The 18,411-nt window shown below is 38.5% G+C and overlaps 1 protein-coding gene across 10 annotated transcripts in view; it reads right to left on the bottom strand.

Annotated features, from left to right (window-relative positions):
- Positions 1-4,660, bottom strand: part of THOC2 (THO complex subunit 2) — a 57,635-nt gene extending 52,975 nt beyond the window's left edge. For all 10 annotated transcript variants that reach the window (XR_012675590.1, XR_012675591.1, XM_075162379.1 and 7 more), the window contains exon 1: positions 4,454-4,660. Coding sequence is in view for 8 of the 10 variants with exons in the window: in XM_075162379.1 (XP_075018480.1) it covers positions 4,454-4,644 (191 nt within the window). In the remaining 2 variants the exon portion in view is untranslated. The remainder of the gene's footprint in view (positions 1-4,453) is intronic.
- Positions 4,661-18,411: the final 13,751 nt, after the last annotated feature.

Genomic DNA, 18,411 nt, shown 5'->3' on the forward strand with positions numbered 1-18,411 from the left:
GTAATACATGTAAAATATGATTAAGAAATAGGATAACCTAGGAAGTACAAATAATTAAAAAAAAAAAACACAGAATCATTTCTGAAAACCGAAGTTTCAAAATTAAATTTGTTTTGGACTAAGATGGGATAGATTTGCTTGAACAACAAATTCTGCAGCAGTGTTGAGCACCTGTCAAACAAGTTTGCATGGCAGAGCCAGCAACTGAACCCAAGCCTCCCAATTCATACACAACGTCCTATATCCTCAATTACACTCCCACACATAGTATATGGCAGTAATTATCACAAAGTGCATGTGCCTGCAAACATTTAAGTATATGCATAATTTAACTGATGCGGGTAGTTCTCTAGTTGATATAAAGTACAATCAACTGCATTTTGCAGTCAGGATGGCAAAACTACAACTAAACTCTCTCTTCCTGACTCTCAGCCCTTTAACTCAACGCTGTGACATCCCTTGTGCAAGTAAAGTAACAAACATGTTGGGAGTGCTTGAAAGATCGAGTCTCAAAATTTCATGTTCACAGAATGTTAAGCTTCTTCAGTTTATCTTGAGGCTTAACATATTGCATAAATTGCCAGCCAAGTACATTATTAAAGCCCTACTTCCCCAATAAAGGGTCCTCGATGTGTTTAATCTATCACAAAACAAGGTAAGGTATCAGTCTAATAGTAAGTGCTTGCCATTGTATGTGTATTATAAATGTCAATATGAGCTACAGTCATAGACGAGCACCTTATTGTAGAAAACGCTACACAAAACAATACAATTTCACTACAAAGGACAATAATAAGTACACACAAATAGGTCTACAAGGAGTCTACACTTATCAGCATAATAAGCAGTCACACACAGAGTCCAACCCAATCTCTACACAATATCTGTCAGTAGCAAAACAAATTTAATAAATTGTATTTAGACAGAGAAGGGTCTGAGCAAAATAGAAAATGACACATAAGATGACCACATCCTGTTTATAGTTTTGGCAGCTAAGAACACTTGAAACTACCATATGATGTACACTTATGTATTTGTATTAGATATTATTACACAACAGTAGCTGGATTAATTCAATTCAAAGGATGTACAGTTTCGAACAAGGTCTCTGAACAATTTCTAGGAAGTAAATGGTCACTGCTACCTAAGCTCTATGATGCTGCCTTACTAATTAACATTATGACACTCTAAGACACATACAAAATCCTTACCTTCTGGTTTTTGGATATTAGTGTTCTATCCTGACAAACTGATCACATCAGCAAAAAATAAAGTTAATTATTTTTCACAGCAAAAGATCAGTCAGTTTAAAACTGACTTCCTTAATGGATTTCTTTAAAACATCCCTATATTTTGTTTTCTTTATAGAACAATCAAACTTTTTCTTCCCCTTCCCGCAAGAACAGCACCTCCCACAGACTACAGCAATATTAAAAATCCTGTGTATTTTCAAGCATAGGCAGACCACCACCATACCACTCAGGATCACGTAAGACAACAGTGATCACCTTAAGCATCCGTTATTAATCACAGTAGAAGTTGAGATGCCAAATAAAAATAAATAATTTACTTCTCTCAAATACAGTTTCATATTCCCCCAAAGCATAAAACTGTGTTTTTATTTAGGTGACTAGTAACTGCCAAAATACTATCTTGGGCTGATCTAGTCAGATCATGTAAGCCATTTCATGATCCAGCAAATAAATATTTTTTTAATAAGACCTAATCTTTTCTTTCTGCTAATTATAAGGGTTTTTTCCCTGTAATCCTCACTTTTCGAAGTTGGTATTTGTCTCCCTGTGAATAAGCCCACCACTTTGTTAATAAACAAAATAAACCCCTCCATACAAGAGTGAATGTACTCTGACTTCACGCATGGGCTTTATTAGACCAGGCTTCCATAGAGTTTAAAAAAAAAAACAAAAAAAAAAAAAAAAAACCCACCCCACACCAAAAACCCCAAGCTTCTAAAATTTTTGCAAATTCTGTATTTGCTAGAATTGTCAGTTTTGTCCTTTTGCAGTATCCTTCCCCTTCCCACTTTTCTAACTTGTTTATCAATATAATGCATTATCTTAACTTTGAACCACGAATCCTGAGACTGAAATTGGGCCTAGACCCAGTTTATATTTCTGGGCATATTTGTGTTAGATAAATAATTCAATAAAAATAAGAAGTATCATTATATTTATTCCCCTTTTACTTTAAATAATGTTTAAAAATATTTCATATGTTTCATTTTAGAAAGAGAGCATCATAATTTTATTTTCCTCCAGTAAAACAGGAGATAGGAAGTTTTGGAAAGAGAAACGCAAAGTTACACACTGAAGATTCTCCCAAAAAAGCGAGTTCCCTAAAAAGTTATCTAGGTATTGGCTACAGATACATTCTTTTGCTTCTAGAAAGCAAGTTCATACATATTCCACATGCTTATAAAACTATCACTGCAAAAACTGACAACTGTTATCAATCACAATTCTTTTAAAATTCTTTTCTAACACAATCACATTTCTTTTAAAATGTATGGCCTCTTTTGCAAACTATTCTTTAAACCATGCCTGGAACTGTATTTAAGCAGTGTTCCAAATGAAGTGTAAATGCCACAAATAGAGGAATTTAGCCTATCATTTTGTTTTAGTGGTCCCACAGCAGGTTAACACTTTCGTCCCATCATGGTTAAGAAGTACTGCTCTAGGGGGAAGGGAGAATCATGAAAGTTTTTATCATGGTCAAAAGCTAAGCTAACTTGCCTCTTACACAGCTAAAATTTCTGAGAATTCAATGCAAACAATGCAGTTGCCATTATATGATCAACTATAAAATTTCTGTCCTCGTGCAAACTCCATACAATCTCAGTGATTACAACAGGGTAAGTTACAAAAATCATAATTATAAGTCATTTTTGCCTGAAGTAGTCCCATAATAACCATTACAGAAAAGCTAGCAAGTGCATCTACATGTATATGGTGTTATGTATAAAAAGGCAATCTGTTTTATTATAGTCATTTATGGATTTTTGAAAGGTATCAGTATACATTTATACATTTTATTCTTTGTTATTCATAGAGAAGTTTATCAACACTGAAGTTCAATGGAAAGGTCTCCCCGCCTATTGAATAAATATTGCCATGCTGGATGCAAATTCAGCCATAAAATCTTAAGCAGATTAAAAAAGCAATACAAAACTCAGCATTTTTGGTGGGCTCCTGAACACTTTTGTTATTGTTGGAAATGCAGGTACAGAAGAGATTTTCATTGGCTTTGTATCATTCACATCAAAACATGTTAAACTTACATGCTAATGCGGTAACGTTTCTAGCACAATCCAAAGCCAAAAATGACATGGCTATAAAGGGGGGGCCCCTTCACTACAAAATGGAGGGTCTAGGGAGAACGGTGTTTTGTGCAGGGAGCCTCTATGTCCTCTATTCTCTAGTCCACTACCTTTTTCTTCATGCACAGGGAAGATCATTACCATAGCTGCACAACCTTTTAAAATAGATGAACAAAATGAAAATAACAAAAAGATTGACTATCAAGAAGCATTTTTCAAAGTGATCCCCCAGACACCCATATTTGAAACGGTAGGGTTTTTTAGTTACAACAAAAAAAAAAATGAAGTGCACGGAAGAATTAAAATAAGGGCATTTAAAAACATACAGTTAGTACACAGGACACCCTTGTCCAAGGTAACATAGTAACGTGAAATAGACAAACTGGAGAATAACCCCCTGAACAGATGTACTCCTGAAACATAGCACGCCACACAGTTAGAGAACCTGCCAAGTTAAGACTGCTTAAAACAGATACACAGAAGGCCCCGAAAGGGAAAGCTCCTAACACACCTGGATTGATTTGGCAAGCTGCAACCAGACCCCTCAGCGCACAAGGGTTACCTTGTAGGATGAATAGGAACGACTAGGTGATCCTACCTTGCCTGAATCAAAGAATACAGCGCTAGTCACCTCGGAGTAGGTACAAAGGTGGGAACGGGGGCCGAGACCTCTGCCAGAAAGGTCAACATCGTGAAACCAGCGAAGCAAGAACGCTTCAGGCTCCATATTAACCCGGTGGGCCGGCTAAAGAGGAGCCCGACGCCCGATAAACCTGACCCAGAGGCAGGAAGGGGGCGCTCGGGGCGCCGGCAACGGGCGCCAGGAGAGCTAGGCCCAGCTACCGGGGACGAGTTTCGGCGGAGGTCGTCAGCCACCGACAAAGGAGGCCGAGCCGGATAGGAAGGCGGCCTGACCCCTCCGCCCGACCAGTGTTTCGTCCCTAAGTCCCAGCAACAAGGACGCAGCCCCGAGCGACGATCCCCCCCCGCCCGCTCCCACTCTTCGCCGCCCCCCCACCAGCCTCCCTCCGCCGGTGAGGCCCAGGCCCCCCTCTCCCTCCCGCAGGCCGGCGGCCTGCAGCGCCCCATCGCCTTCCCGCGTCAAGACCCCGCACTCACAACTCGTTCTTGCCCCCTTTCTCCCAGTTCTTTATCCACTCGGCAGGGAGCAGCGCCGCCATCTTCCCCGTGTGGCGCCGAGAGCCCGGATGGTGGAGCAGCGGGCCCGGGTCAGAGGGGACGCAACGGCCCGCGAGGAACGACGGGACGCGGACGCGCCGTACCCTGGGAGACGGCGCGCGCCGTTCCATCGCGCCTGCGCGTTAGCCTGCCTTAGCCCCGCCCTCCCCCGCCCTAGCGGTCGCCGCCCCTAAGTACCGCGGCGGCGGCGGCGGCCCCGTCCAGCCCCTCAGCGGCCCGGGCCCCCGCTAGGCCCTCGCCCCCCTACAGCCGGTCCCCCGCCGGCCACCCAGAGGCACGGCTGGCTAGCCACCGCCCCGCGGGGCCGCCCCTGCAGCCGGTCGTCGCAAGTGGGGTCAGGCCAGCCTGCCGTTAAATTGCTGGGGGCTGGGGGAACCTCCTCGTAGCTCGCTATGGGAGGTTGAGCGTGGAGCCGGGGGTGATCTCGTCAGGCAGGTCGCTTCACCAAATTTGTGAAAATACGAATGTAAAAACATAGTTCAGGAAACGCGCCGGGATAGCTTGAGCGCGTTCGATGTGTTTAATGCATATGTGACACGAAACATCATGAATTCTACTTCAATCCATTAGAAGAACGTTGACAGTTAAGAACAGTTAGAAACCGTCCTGTTACTTTTCAAATTTTGAGCTCACAATTCAGATTCCAGCGTCACCATTTGAAAACAGCAAGAGTTTTTCTTTTTTAAAAAAAGCAGACTCTCATGGGAATAAAGCTCTGCTTTTTCCCAAAACCGTGTGGTGTTTGCATCACCGTTGCCCAAAAAACACCACAAAACTGTCAGCTGTGTGTAACTCCGTGGCCGAAGAGACTCCATTTAAGGGTGAGAGCTAACAGGGAGCACAAGCAGACGGCATGCGTGTGTCCTCTGTCGATCCACCACCCCTCTAGCCAAGCAAAGCTGAAAACACATCTTCTTGGATGTTGCCTTCCAGTAAGCAACTTCTTCCTCTTAATTCACAGTGACCCAAAGCAAGGCAGCCTGTAAGTATCTTCGTACGGATGTGCGAGCAACCGCCGCACAAGCAGCAGAGCCAACGTTCGACTCACTGACCAACAGAGAGCTAACACACCAAACTAGAATTTAAAGAAAAGAATTTAAGAGAAATAAAGCAGATGGTATGATTTTCAGAACATCGTGCACCTGAAGCTCATGTGGCCCTCGACTAGTCCTTCGGAGTATTTTATGCGTTATTCCAGTTTTGCATCTTTGGAAAGCATTAAGCAAAACAGTGCATGGCGAGGGGGTGCACGCACATGCGTGCAGTTGTTCTAAATATCTGGAAGTGAAAAAATAGAACCCTAATAATACAAAATTCAGAGACCCCTGTCCATGATGATGAACTATCTCAGCATCCCTTGCAAACCATGTTGCAAGATGAAGAGGTTTTATCTTTCAAAATAAAAAGCAGATTTTCTTCATCTTTTGTCACAGCATTTTTACCAATAAATTACCAAATTGGTTTTTCAATTGCAATTTAGGTAATATTTTGAAAATTAAAACATTTTCCATTGCCCCCTGACAAGTTAGTATTATTTTAATAAATTATGTTATTTATTAAATTCATTAAGTTAGTACCTTTAGTAAATTCAGTAAATTCTTGTAATAAAAATGGTACAAAAAAGATTTTATGTAAGAATTATTATGAAAAATCTAAACTGTCTCTAATTATATGTTAACCTTTCTTGGACATTTTTAACACGGTCACACTAATGTAACATCTCTGTGAGGTAATTTTTAATGGAATAAGATACAGTATTGAACCCTAAACCTGCAAGTACACATTTCTTTAATTGATTATATTGCATTATTTATTCTATTAGTCTCCAACAGAAATTCAGAGTGATACATTGTTCTATGTTTGAAACTTGATCTTTTTGCAGATCCTCTTGATTACAGATATAAACACTTATGACAAACAACTATGTGGATGTCTCCTCCTGATTATCATCCCTAATGCCCATTTTGTTACATGTTATGCCCATTTTGTTACATGTTATGCATCTCCGTAAGTCTCTCCAAGCTGTTCTTAATTTCCTTCAGTTGCTAATCAGGATGTATGAGTTAAGAAATACTTCATTTGGTCAGGCAGCACATGTTTTTAGTCTTTCCAGAAATTCCTCTGCCTGTCAAGAAGTCTTTATGTCATTTGCCTTCTCAGTCTTGTACATGCTTCCTCCTCTATTGAAGTGTAAATCATTTCACAAATATGATGAAACTGAAGAAAATTGAGAATTTGAAATAAATAATAATAATAATAATGAGGCCTAACTGGACTTGTGCCATTTCAGTGCTAGCACTGCTGTGGTTTCTCTGCTGCATGCTGTGTTCTCCGCGTTTAACAGAAACATACAGCTTGCAAGCACTTTGTGTAAAAGTGGTGTTCTACTTTGAAAATAGCCCTGATCAGAAAGTATGTAGAATTTCAGCAAATCCATATAACTACTGACTGAGAGAGGGAACAGTGTTGTTTTAGTTATTATTCACAGCCAGTCCCTGTGCAAGCTGTATACTATACAGAATGCTGTTGTTCTTGATCTGTATGTACAACACCTACTACAAAGGGACCCACATTACAGCCCCTAAACTCTGCAGTAACACAAGTAGTAAAGAAGGAGACAGATTCTCTGCCTCCAGTACTTAGATTTTAAATTAGACACAAACTACATTTCAGGCATATAGTATGCAGTGTGATAAAAGGTAAGCTCAGTTTAAAAGTGCCTAATATATTTATGATGGGTTATTTTTTAAAGTTTCATGAAATTTTTAAAAATTCATGAATTTTTAAATTCATGAAATTCACATGTGAATGATAAGAGGCACAGAATTGCAAGCCTAAGGAATAACAAGAGAGTGCAGTAGGTGTATTTAGAAGATAAGCCTAAAGACGCATAAACAGAAAACAAGAAGCTAGCAAAAAGTATTAGGAACAAGGATTTATGTAGACGCAGAGCTATGCAAGGTCTGAATGTGAACGTGAAATTTTGCCTTCATGATGAGCATGAAAAGACAGTTGTGGAGAAATACAGAAGAATAAAGCCATCAAGTCATTGCAGGACCAAAAGGTTAGATCCCAGATTTATTCAAGGAAACTAAACCACTTCTCTTGTGAAGCATCTTGGTAACATACTGGAACAGGCTGAAGATAAAGGGAGCTATTACATGCAGCGTAGAAATATATGTGACAGAAACAATTTGAAAATCTAATTGAGCATAGCCTAATAATAAACAACAGCTATCAAATCTATGAGAAGAATGTACTTTTGCTAGCTATGTTTCTTGCTAGAACATAATCACTTCAATATAAAGGTCATTGCTTGTGAGTTCTAAGTGTAGGAAGTCATTTCAGATCAGTATAGCAACTTTATGTTTCTTTTCATCATACCACAAGGATGTTTGTATCTTCATATGCTAATGCAAACAACATGACGGCAGTGTCATAACTATAAATTGCAAACCTCCAACTTCTCTTTTATTTGGATTTTGTAATTCAACAATGGAACAACCTAACAGAGACAAATTGAAGTCTTGTAAACCGAAATATGGCCTTCCATAATTGAATTTGGTTTTAAAGTAGACAAGTTACGCAGTTGTAGAAAAGAGGCAAATGTTCAGTGTTGCACCTTCTTGCAAAATACTGACTGCTTCTGCGAATGTTTAGATTTCTTGACCATCGTTGAGAGCAATTTCATTAAAAATACTGTCTTCCTTCTCTCTTGGCCAGAGCTACGAACTTTTTTTTAAAGATCCTGTATGGGTTTTTTTAAATGTTGACTTCGTACCATGCCAATACAGTGCAATGCCAATTTTTACTGTTTCAAAATCTGTGGATTTTTGTCGCAAATGCCTGCGGTCTGAGTCTGTGACAGCAGCAGAGTGCCATGTAGCCCTAATGAAGAAGTAGTGTTCTATAACTTTCACATTTTAGTTAGCAACCACAATAATTAATGACACGAGAGCAGATTTTCAAAGGTGTTAAAGATGCAGTTGGGACCATAAAAAGGTTTTGCAAAAGTAGGTCAGACGCCTGGCTCCATGGCTTTCAGTGGGTCTCAGAACTACCCGGTTTCAGTACGTTTATCTCACAGGCACTCGGCTGCAACTTTAAACCTACAAATATATTTGGATATCTGAGTCTTAGAATATAGGCACTTAAAATATCATTCAAGTGTGATACAGCTTTTAAAGGATGAGAGTTTTAAGTGGTTTCATGGTTTCTAAAGCTTCACAAAGTGAATGTCACTGAAAGAAATTTTAGAAAACCTGTAACTGTTGTAGATCCACCATTCAACAGTGACTCAGTAAAAGAGTATTTTGTTATTGTAAGGGTTGGTCTATTAATTAAATAGCTTATTAAATACTTAAATACTTATGGAATAATTAGGCCTGGGATTAAAGTACAGTCAATTGTCAAACAATTTTACCAAGTCAGCATTACTACATTTTCTATATTGTCTATACATTTAATTTATACTAACTAAATGGTAGAGTGGAATTGTGGTGAATGGCACAACTTTTACAGTAAATGAAATGCATTAGCTGTGGGCACTGATATGCTGCAATTCTTTTGTGTGGTAGATACTTTGTAAGTTATTTACAATCCATTTAGAGCCTATTCTTATGAACATTTATGCTGGTGAGTAATTTTACCTGCCAAGACTTGCACAGACTAGACACGAGTAAAGTTTTCCTCATATAAAGGTTTGCAAAGCCATGTCCTAATATATTACATTTTTTTCATATGTAAGTATATTGATCTGTAGCTCAGAATTATTTACATTTTTCAACACATTGCAATTCTCTGCTCCAAATTATTCTTTTCAGGTTTGTAATAAAAATAAGAATATTAAGAATATTAAATAAGCATAGGTAGTGAAACAGTTTTCTTATAAGTCCACGTGAAGTGAAGTCTTTTCTCAGAAATTATCATCAAATGAAGGACTATATATTTCTAATTTTATATTTAGAACTACAAAATATAACAAAAAAGGAATGAAAAGCATCTATAAAAGTATAACTACAAATGAAATATACTTGGGTTTTAGAGATACATTTGCTCTAGACTCAATTTGCTTGCCATTTTTGCATTAACTTTACTGACACAGTTTAAGATACATATGAGGGGAAAAAAACAGGCATAGATCTTTATAAAGGACCTAAATGAAGTTATTTAGCACTTGGCTAAAATGTATTTTAGATATATTTTAGAAATTCTGTTGCAGATAATTTAGCTATTACACATTTCCTATTAGCTGTTATATATAAAAATATATATATTTATATCAGCCATTTATGTTTTTTATGGCTTTTACAGTCACAGAATCGTAGACTACTTAGGCTGGGAGGGACTTCTGGTGGCCACCTGCTCCAAAGCCCTGCTTGAAGCAGGGTCTAAGAATTTCAGTCAGGTTGCTCAGCGCCTTATCTCATAGAGTTGTGAATACTTTCAAGGAGGGGATTTCACTGTCCTGGTGTTTGAGCACCGAAGTGTATTTTCCTTGAGTCAAACTGGAATTTTCCTTGCCGCAACCTGTGTCTACTCTGAGAAGAGTCTGATTCCACAATATTTCTATAGCACTATAGAAAGCATTTTGTGATAGGATTTATATAAAATATGCTCTACTTAATAAAGATGCATGATATATAACCCCTAAAACATAGACACTCATACTTTTTAATAAGTTAATACAAGCAAAGCAAAACATTTTGAAAATAAGTATGTACCAATTCCTCTTCAGATTAATATATTATTGACACAGAGTAGTCTTCACCCTAGGCTATAAAATTATATTTAATTTTGTCTTATTCTTATTTATGTGGTAGACATCTTTCTTAGTACTACCTGGTGTTAGCTGAATTTTGAGGAATTCCTAGGTTAAAAAGTAAGATCTACATTTTAGTTCTATAAAACAGCCTTTATAGTTTATTCTCCATCTTTCCATGAGGCATTTGTGTGCTAGAAAAAGTGTCATGGGCATCCTAAGATTCCTATAAATGAGTCAGACACCCTTGTTAAAAGCTAGGATGGCTTTTTGTTTCTTTCTGTTATTTGTAGAGGTTGACACTTGCCTTTCTAAACATTGGGATAAAATAAAATTTTGAAAAGAAGGAAAAAAGATGATGACTGCAAAGGCACAGTATGTCACTGCAGTCTTAAGTCACCTACTGTGCTTCCTGCCTGAATAAAGAAGCAATCTGAATGTTTTGTCCCAACTACACTGAAGAAAATGCCCATGTTGGGCACTATGGTAACAGCTGGATAGCAGTAGGAAGTTATTTAGCTTAACGGCAAATACAAGGTTTTCAAGGTAGTATATTATCCAGCAGATACATAGAAAAAAGTTAGTGTTAATTTAATCTTATAAAAATGTATTTATTTTTGGTTTTCTAAATAAATACTACAGACACCAATTAGGAGAGCTGGAAATGTATAAAAGCAGAAGAAATAAAATGTCCAACAGCTCACTTCCTCTGTATTAACCCACTCCATGAATTCGTGTGACAAGGCAATCTGCTCTGAGGGGTAAACAACTGGGTGCTTTACTTTTCTTGCATAGACATTTCAGAATGACTGTTTGGAATAAAATGCCGTTTATTACTTGGCTTTTATATCATGTCCATGATATAAGAATAGATTATAAGAATATAAGCCATTAATAAGAATTAATTGCTCTAAATTCCTGATTTTTTTTTTTAAATCAGTCATTGTTTGGCGATTGTTCCTGTTCTTTTTCTGGGGACGTTTCCTAAATTTTCCTGCAGAAGAAGAAGGATACAAAGAAGGCATGCTTCCACATTTTCCAGATGATTTCTATTTGGTAAATACTGTTTAGGCAAGTAAGAACCCTAAAGATTATCTAGTACCAGCTGTTTCTATTCAGCTGGGTAACTGAAAGGAGAAACATTCTCAGATAGTGATTGTCAAACTGATCTTACAACTTTGGGGTTTTTTTCATAGCTAAGCTCAGTGTCACTTCATCATCCTGAGCTATAAAATGTACTGGATTTAATTAATATCAGTGGATGTGGAGGAACATGCTGTTTAGGGACAGGTTTGTTTGTTTTCAGCTCACAGAAAGCAGGGTTGTTTAAGTAAGAGTTGGTTGCTGTTTGCCTTTCTTACTCACTTTCCAATACAGGCAAGAGCCAACCGTAGATTTAGGTTCCATTTCCAAACCCTATTGGCCTGGAAGTCTTCTGGTCAAGGTGTTGGAACAGTTGCATTCATTTTCTTAACTTATCTGTTGGTTCTGTGTATGTTCATGCACCTGCTGATGAAGAACAGAAGGCAGAAAGACTAATTAAGGTCTTCCACGCAATACCTGTGAAGAAGGGGCCTTGTTTGTTAAAAATGGGGCTGGGAGCAATGCCATGGGAACTGTGTTCAGTAGGCAGCAGACCAGTTATTTGCTTGTCAATATATTTCGCTCTACTTCAATGTGTATTTCTTTCTGATCAGTCTATAGCTCTGAAGAGTGCTGTTTGGTTTTTTCTGATTAGCGTGAACAAGGAAAGACAAAAAGACCCCCAAAACCCCCTGGTTCAGCAATGGCTTTGAACAACGGAGAAATCTACAAATACAGGTAAAAAGAGAATTGTTTCTTTAATCACAGTCTCATCAAATGCCAAAATGTTAGTGGAGAAGTGGAGATCTGCGAGTCAGTTGCTGCTGGGATTTGTCTGAAGGACGGAGATGAGCTGTTCTAAAGGGCTTTGCTTCCAGCCTGTGTTGGAACCATTGCATGAACGACTCCTGTTTGCCTGCTCTGAAGAATGAAGGCACAATGAAAAACTAATAAATTAATTAAGAAACATTTTGTCTTCCAGTACTTATACCTTCCTAGTAAGTGCCGTATCAAGGTCAATTATTGGAATTTCAATATAATAGTATGTAAAGTGTGAAAATATGGAAAAAAAAGAATAGGAATTTTGCATGTTTTGTAAGCTGAGCAGTGACAGTATCACTGGCAATGCAATTTAGAGTCTTGCATCATTACATGAGTCCATTAATGAGATTGGCAGAGTACAACTTGTAAAGCAGGTATTCCTGAACTCACAGCTCATCACTCACTCGTTTGTCTAATAGCTGGATATTCTTCAGGATGGGCCTTTATCATTACACCTCTTGGCTTACATACCTCCCACAGAAAATGGTATTTGACTTACTGCACTCTGCTGACAAAATCCCTTTGCTAACTTCAGCCCATAATTAGCCTGCAGTCACGCATACAAAGGCTTTGGCGTAGCAGCTCCGCAGCAGCGGCTGTTCAGCACGGGAGAGCCAGGCAGCGCATGCTGGTGTCCGAGCAGCTCTGCAGCATGTGCTTACAGTTCGTGCTCCTGCCCCTCTCCTCTGGGATGTGTCCAGAGGAGCTCCAGATGACTGGAGCATCTGCGGAGGGTTGGCTGGGTGCTGGTGATGCAGGAAACGTAGGGAGCCGAAGTTTGCAAACAACAGTCACCGCTTATCAGTGGGTGGGCAGGAACTGCAGCTTGCCAGAGCTGATTGGTGCGGCTGTTAGTGAAGTTCGCAGGCACTTCGCCCATGGCATATGTGAGAAAAAAAGTTTGAATATCATAGATGCCTCACGCTGATTTATTGTGAGAGGTAAGGCTATTAGTGCATTGAGAGAATATGAAGGTTTGAAGGTTAAACCTCAATTTGATAAGTCAAACTCTTATCAACATACCTCACACCCTCATTTGGGTTGCGTACCCTAGATACCAGGTATGTTAAAATGGAAGTGTGTCTGTGGCTAATGATAATCATGTAAGAGAAAACCTGAACCCCCACCTAAACTTGGGGTTTACAGACTGTTAGAAGTCAAAGAAGCTATCTCTGGAACTGTCAGTCCTGATTCCTCATTCTTGATCCCAGCCTGGAAAGCAGTCTGGTGGCACTTTGTCCGTTGTTCTCTGTTCTGCTGCTGCTTCTCCTTCTGGTACTTTGATTCTGGGCGAGTCCAAAGTCGGAATATACTTGATTAAATACACCTGCCTTTGACATGTGAAGAATATCTTTTTTAACCTTCTACTTAAGCAGCAATATAAAGCATTTAAGAACTACAGAAAAGTTTGCCCAGCTAAGATTTGGATGATCATCTTGAGTTTCCCCCATATATAATAATTCTCAGACATCATCAACAGGATATGGGGAAAATGAATGACCAAAGTGATCAGTTAAAAGGGTCGTGTTTGTTAACCGTAGCATTCCTCTTCACTCCTCTCTGCCTCTTTTCTGCCATCAAGATAACATGTGGAAGCATGCAGGGAACAGGCAAGCATTGCCTTGAACTTGGTATTTTTCTACTTATTATATCACTGACTTACATAGTACCTGTGTGCACTAATATTCCAGCACAAAGGAATTATGAATAGAAAACCATGTATGTGGTCATATGCCACATGCTTGCTAAGTCCAAAGTCCCAGCTCTAGATAATTATTTCTTGCATTAATCAGTCCAAACAGAACTAAAATAAATCACTAGTTGCATGTTTACCATTTTCCTCTTCATTTGGCATTTATCGTTGCTCGCCTGCTCAGTGAGTTGTGAAAGAAAGTAAACACACTGTGTTTGTCCCTGATTTGACACCACGTGCAAGTGAACTTAGAAGTAGTTTCAGCTGGCAGTATACCAAGACATCAAAAGAAGATTGGGTTTTTACATGCTTGAATGCTAACTTTTCCATAGGGCATATATTATCGGGTTCAGTACTGCCACCATTATTTGATGCTTTTAATTTTAATGAGAAGGTATTTTATTGCATTGTCTGATCAGCAACGGGTTTGGGAGTTACAGGGAAGTTTGTACTGCCTAAGATTTCATTGCTGAAATTGAAAGGCTCATCATGTTTTTTCATCTTTTCCTATTTCTGTACTATGATGATACCTCTAATTATCTCTAACTTCCCTTCGGACTTTTCCACTGCCTTCACTAAAATGTAATGAGAATGATGTTTATCACCTGCTTGCAATGAAAGGAAACAAAGAATGTGCTGTGGATAAAGGGAATGGGTGTCATACTCTTTTGGAAGAGAGAATCAGATTTGATTTTCTGTGGACCAGCATACAAATGCAAGGCTTTCCTATTCCCATTAAATGATTGAATCTCTTCTTCCCATGGCAGCAAGAACATTGGATGTAATTCAAGGGAAAACCACAGCTTTCAGGCATCTGTTACTTACCAGTTATTCGATTTTCTATTGTCATATTCATGAGAAAATGTTCCTAGTTAAGGCACTGTTTTGTCATTTTTCTGAATTTGATTTTCTTTCTCTGCTGCACCTCTGAAATTCCAGCTCTGGATTGCATAGCTTTTTTCACTCTGTTCATTAACCTGATAGTAATGAGCCAATTAATGAGTCAATGAGATTAGTAGCAAATAAGAAATTACATTAATTTCTTAGGGAATATATCAACAAACACAGTTTCCCATATGAACCTCTGTGACTCATGACCCATTATTGACTAAACAGTTTGTGTCAAAGAACTGTTTGCTAAGTCCAGTTTATATTTATCTGACTCAAACAGCTTGGAACCGATTGAAATTTTTAACATGATTGTGTAAAGAAAGTTTCAAAGAGATTATACTTTTGGTAGGATCTGATTTTTCAGTTTTATATGAATTTTTGAATCGTAGACTCATAGCATAATTCAAGTTGGAAAGGATCTCAGGAGGTAATCTAATCCAACCTCCTGCAGAGTCAGCCATGAGTTGCCCCGGGGCTTTATCCAGTCTAGTCATGAAGCCCTCCAAGGATGGAAACTGCTTGACTTCCTTATGGTTGAAAAGCTTTTGCGTATACCCACTCAGAACCTCGTCTCCATTTATGCACATTGTCCCTTGCCCTTCCACCACACATCACTGTGAAGAGCTTGCCTCCATCTTCTTGGTAGCCCCCTTATAAGTACAGGAAGGTTGTGGTTAGGTCCCCCAAAGTCATATCTTCTCCAGGATGAACAAGTCCTCCCTCTTCTCTTGGCCATGCCTGACCATCCTGGTGGTCCAGTAGTGCTGCCCTCGCCCCAGTTGATCAGGGTTTTTCTTGTACTGGGGTTCCTAAAACTGCATGCAGTATTCTAGATGTGGTCTAATGAGTGCTGAGTGAAGGGGGATAATGACTCTCCTCGATCAGCAGGTCCTGTGCTCCTGTCCATACCATCCACCATGCTACTGGCCGCCTTTGCTGCCAGGGCACACTGCTGGTTCATGTCTACCAAGATCCCCAGGTCCTTTTCCGCAGAGCTGCTCCCCAGGCAGGTGGTCCCCAGAGGTTATCATTGCAAGAGGTTATTCCTTTCCAGATAAGGAGTTTGCATTTGTCCTTGTTGAATTTAGTGACGTTTCTTATAATTTAATCAAAATTCTCCACATTACTCCAAAATATATATTTAAAGCTTTGGAATAGTAATTTAAAAATAAATTTTTGTTTAATTGTAATAGAAACTTTAGTAGAAGGTACATTAAATTAATGCCGAAAATGTTACCAACTCCTCCCCCGGAAGGATGTTAAAAGATCATCTTTGCATGAAACAATTTGAAACTTTTGGAATTGTCCAATTTGAAAATTGTCCAAGCTATGAAATGTTCATGTTTCACCAAAAAAACCCCAAATAAACAAACCCCCCAAAAATCCCAAGCAGAAGCATATTGAAATCTCTTTCACTTAGCAGAAAATCCCCCCAAATCCACCCACTGGACTTCCCTTAGTCAGACATATGCAGTGGTTGGAAGCTCCCCTTTATGCCTCCAAGTACTGCCCCTTCATTAAGCAAACGTGTTTTTCAAATGAGCTGCAGCCAAAACCACCATTGCCAGACACTTCACTGAGTAGACTTGTGCTTACTTTTTTAAATGACTTCATTTTTAATGAAGAACAGCAGTTTAAATCAACCCTAGGTAATAATATATAAGGTAAGTTACTTCCCAGAGTAGAAGAAACGAGTATGATTCCAGGGTGCTGTGCAGTACTGGGCTTGGGAGAACAGCATGTAAACTATCACCATGTATGCTATATAGCATCTACTTTTCAAGTGAACTGGCTTGTTTCTTTACTTATTCATAGCATAAATTACATGAGCTGAAAAAAATACAATACGATACGTCATGCAGGGACACAGCACTATAGAAGGTACATTGTGCACATGCATATGTACACTTCTACACAGCAAGATGATTTTCCATATGCATTGATTATACTTTAATGAAACATGTAAGTCAGATTGAGAGAGGCATTTCTTTATCTCACTAAAGGTTCTTTTAATCTCTGTAAAATTTCAGTTCTTTTTTTTTTTTTCAATTTATCTGAGAATAAAATACAAGACTAAGACAAAGATACTCAAAGTATGGAATTGCTCTGTGGTCAGTTAAGGTCCATAATGTTGTGGCTACAAGTCCTTCCACAAAAAAAGCAGACAGGAAAGTTCAGTGAGGCTACATGTGTATGACGTCAATAAACTAAATTTTTTGTTTGTTTTACAGACTACTCAACAAATTTTAGTAACAATTTTGTTCATTCCATTTCAAGTGAAAGAGGGAATACAGCAAATATGAACATTTGTCCACTTTGTGTTGACAAAGATATTGCTTGAAATTTTCTTCAAAGTTTAATTACTTTCTGTAGCTCAAGTACCACCATTGTGCAATTCTATCTGCAATCAAAAGTACTTTGAAGAAATACAGTTAGTTTTAATGCTGTTGGGTCACCAAAGGCATTGTGTTGGCTTTACAGTATGACTGTACTCTTTGGCTTACAGTTCCACTGACTGATTCAGAATTTTATTCAAACTGAACTTTAAGTTAGTTAACTCAACAGAAAACAAAGAACAAGCTTGCTTAGAAAATAAATATTTTATGACCATTGCTGTCCTTATTGTCGATGTTTTTCATGTCCATTATGTTTTCTTATCTTCTAGTTCTTCTAGGTATTGGTGCTACAACTTTTTGGGTTTGTTTTACCAAAGTTTTCAATTTAGACATCAAACCCTGTAAGTGGGTCACTATAAAAACACCTTGTGACCTCTAAAAACAATCTGCTTCATTTGGAAATGTATCAAAATCTCAACAGAGCAATGGCCTTTGTGAAAATAATTGCTAATGAATAATGCTAGGATTGATGAGATTAAATATTCATGTTCACATTGCAGTGTTAGGGTACAGACCTCTTACTGTGTCATATTATGCCAAAGATCCTTAAATAAATGAACTTGCTTTGGACTGATGTGAAATGATTTTAGATTGATGTGACTTTCACTACTGCAATAGAGCTGTTTTTCAGATAGTGAAACACGTACATTATCATCTGGGCGTTTTTAGGCAACCAATCTGTGTCTGGCTCGCACAAATATTGCCTGTAATGCTCAAGCCTTTTACATTTGATTTTTTTTCTCTTAAGAAAATAAAGAATACAAATGAAAAAAGAAAAATGGTATGTGCGTACATTACAGAAGAGACAGAGAGATGTAGACTATTTATGAGAGGTGTGTTTTAAAATTTCAGTAAGTTGTGTGTCTAAAGCGATTTGTTTCCATAGCACATTTCTTGAGGCCATCTCTGTTCACATTAAAGAACATCCCTGAAATACTTAAATAATATTTTTTTAGTATTTCCCTGAAAAATGGTCTACATTTTCAGTAGTTTTCTTGTTTAGAAATTACTACTGTTTAGAAATTTTTTGTTTTATCTTCAGATACCCTGAAGATTTCAAATTGAGAGAAATGCCAAACCCCTGAGAAACTGGCCCACACATTACCAGTGAGGGACTGGAAAAATTATTTATTCTCATGAAGGAGTGAGGGCCATAGTAACCTCACCAGATGCCAGAAGTATGGAAACAAGTCGAAGGATACAATTACTTTTAAAAGCCACTGTAAAATAT

Source organism: Calonectris borealis, chromosome 13 (genome assembly GCF_964195595.1).
Source record: "Calonectris borealis chromosome 13, bCalBor7.hap1.2, whole genome shotgun sequence".
NCBI classification, from domain to species: domain Eukaryota; kingdom Metazoa; phylum Chordata; class Aves; order Procellariiformes; family Procellariidae; genus Calonectris; species Calonectris borealis.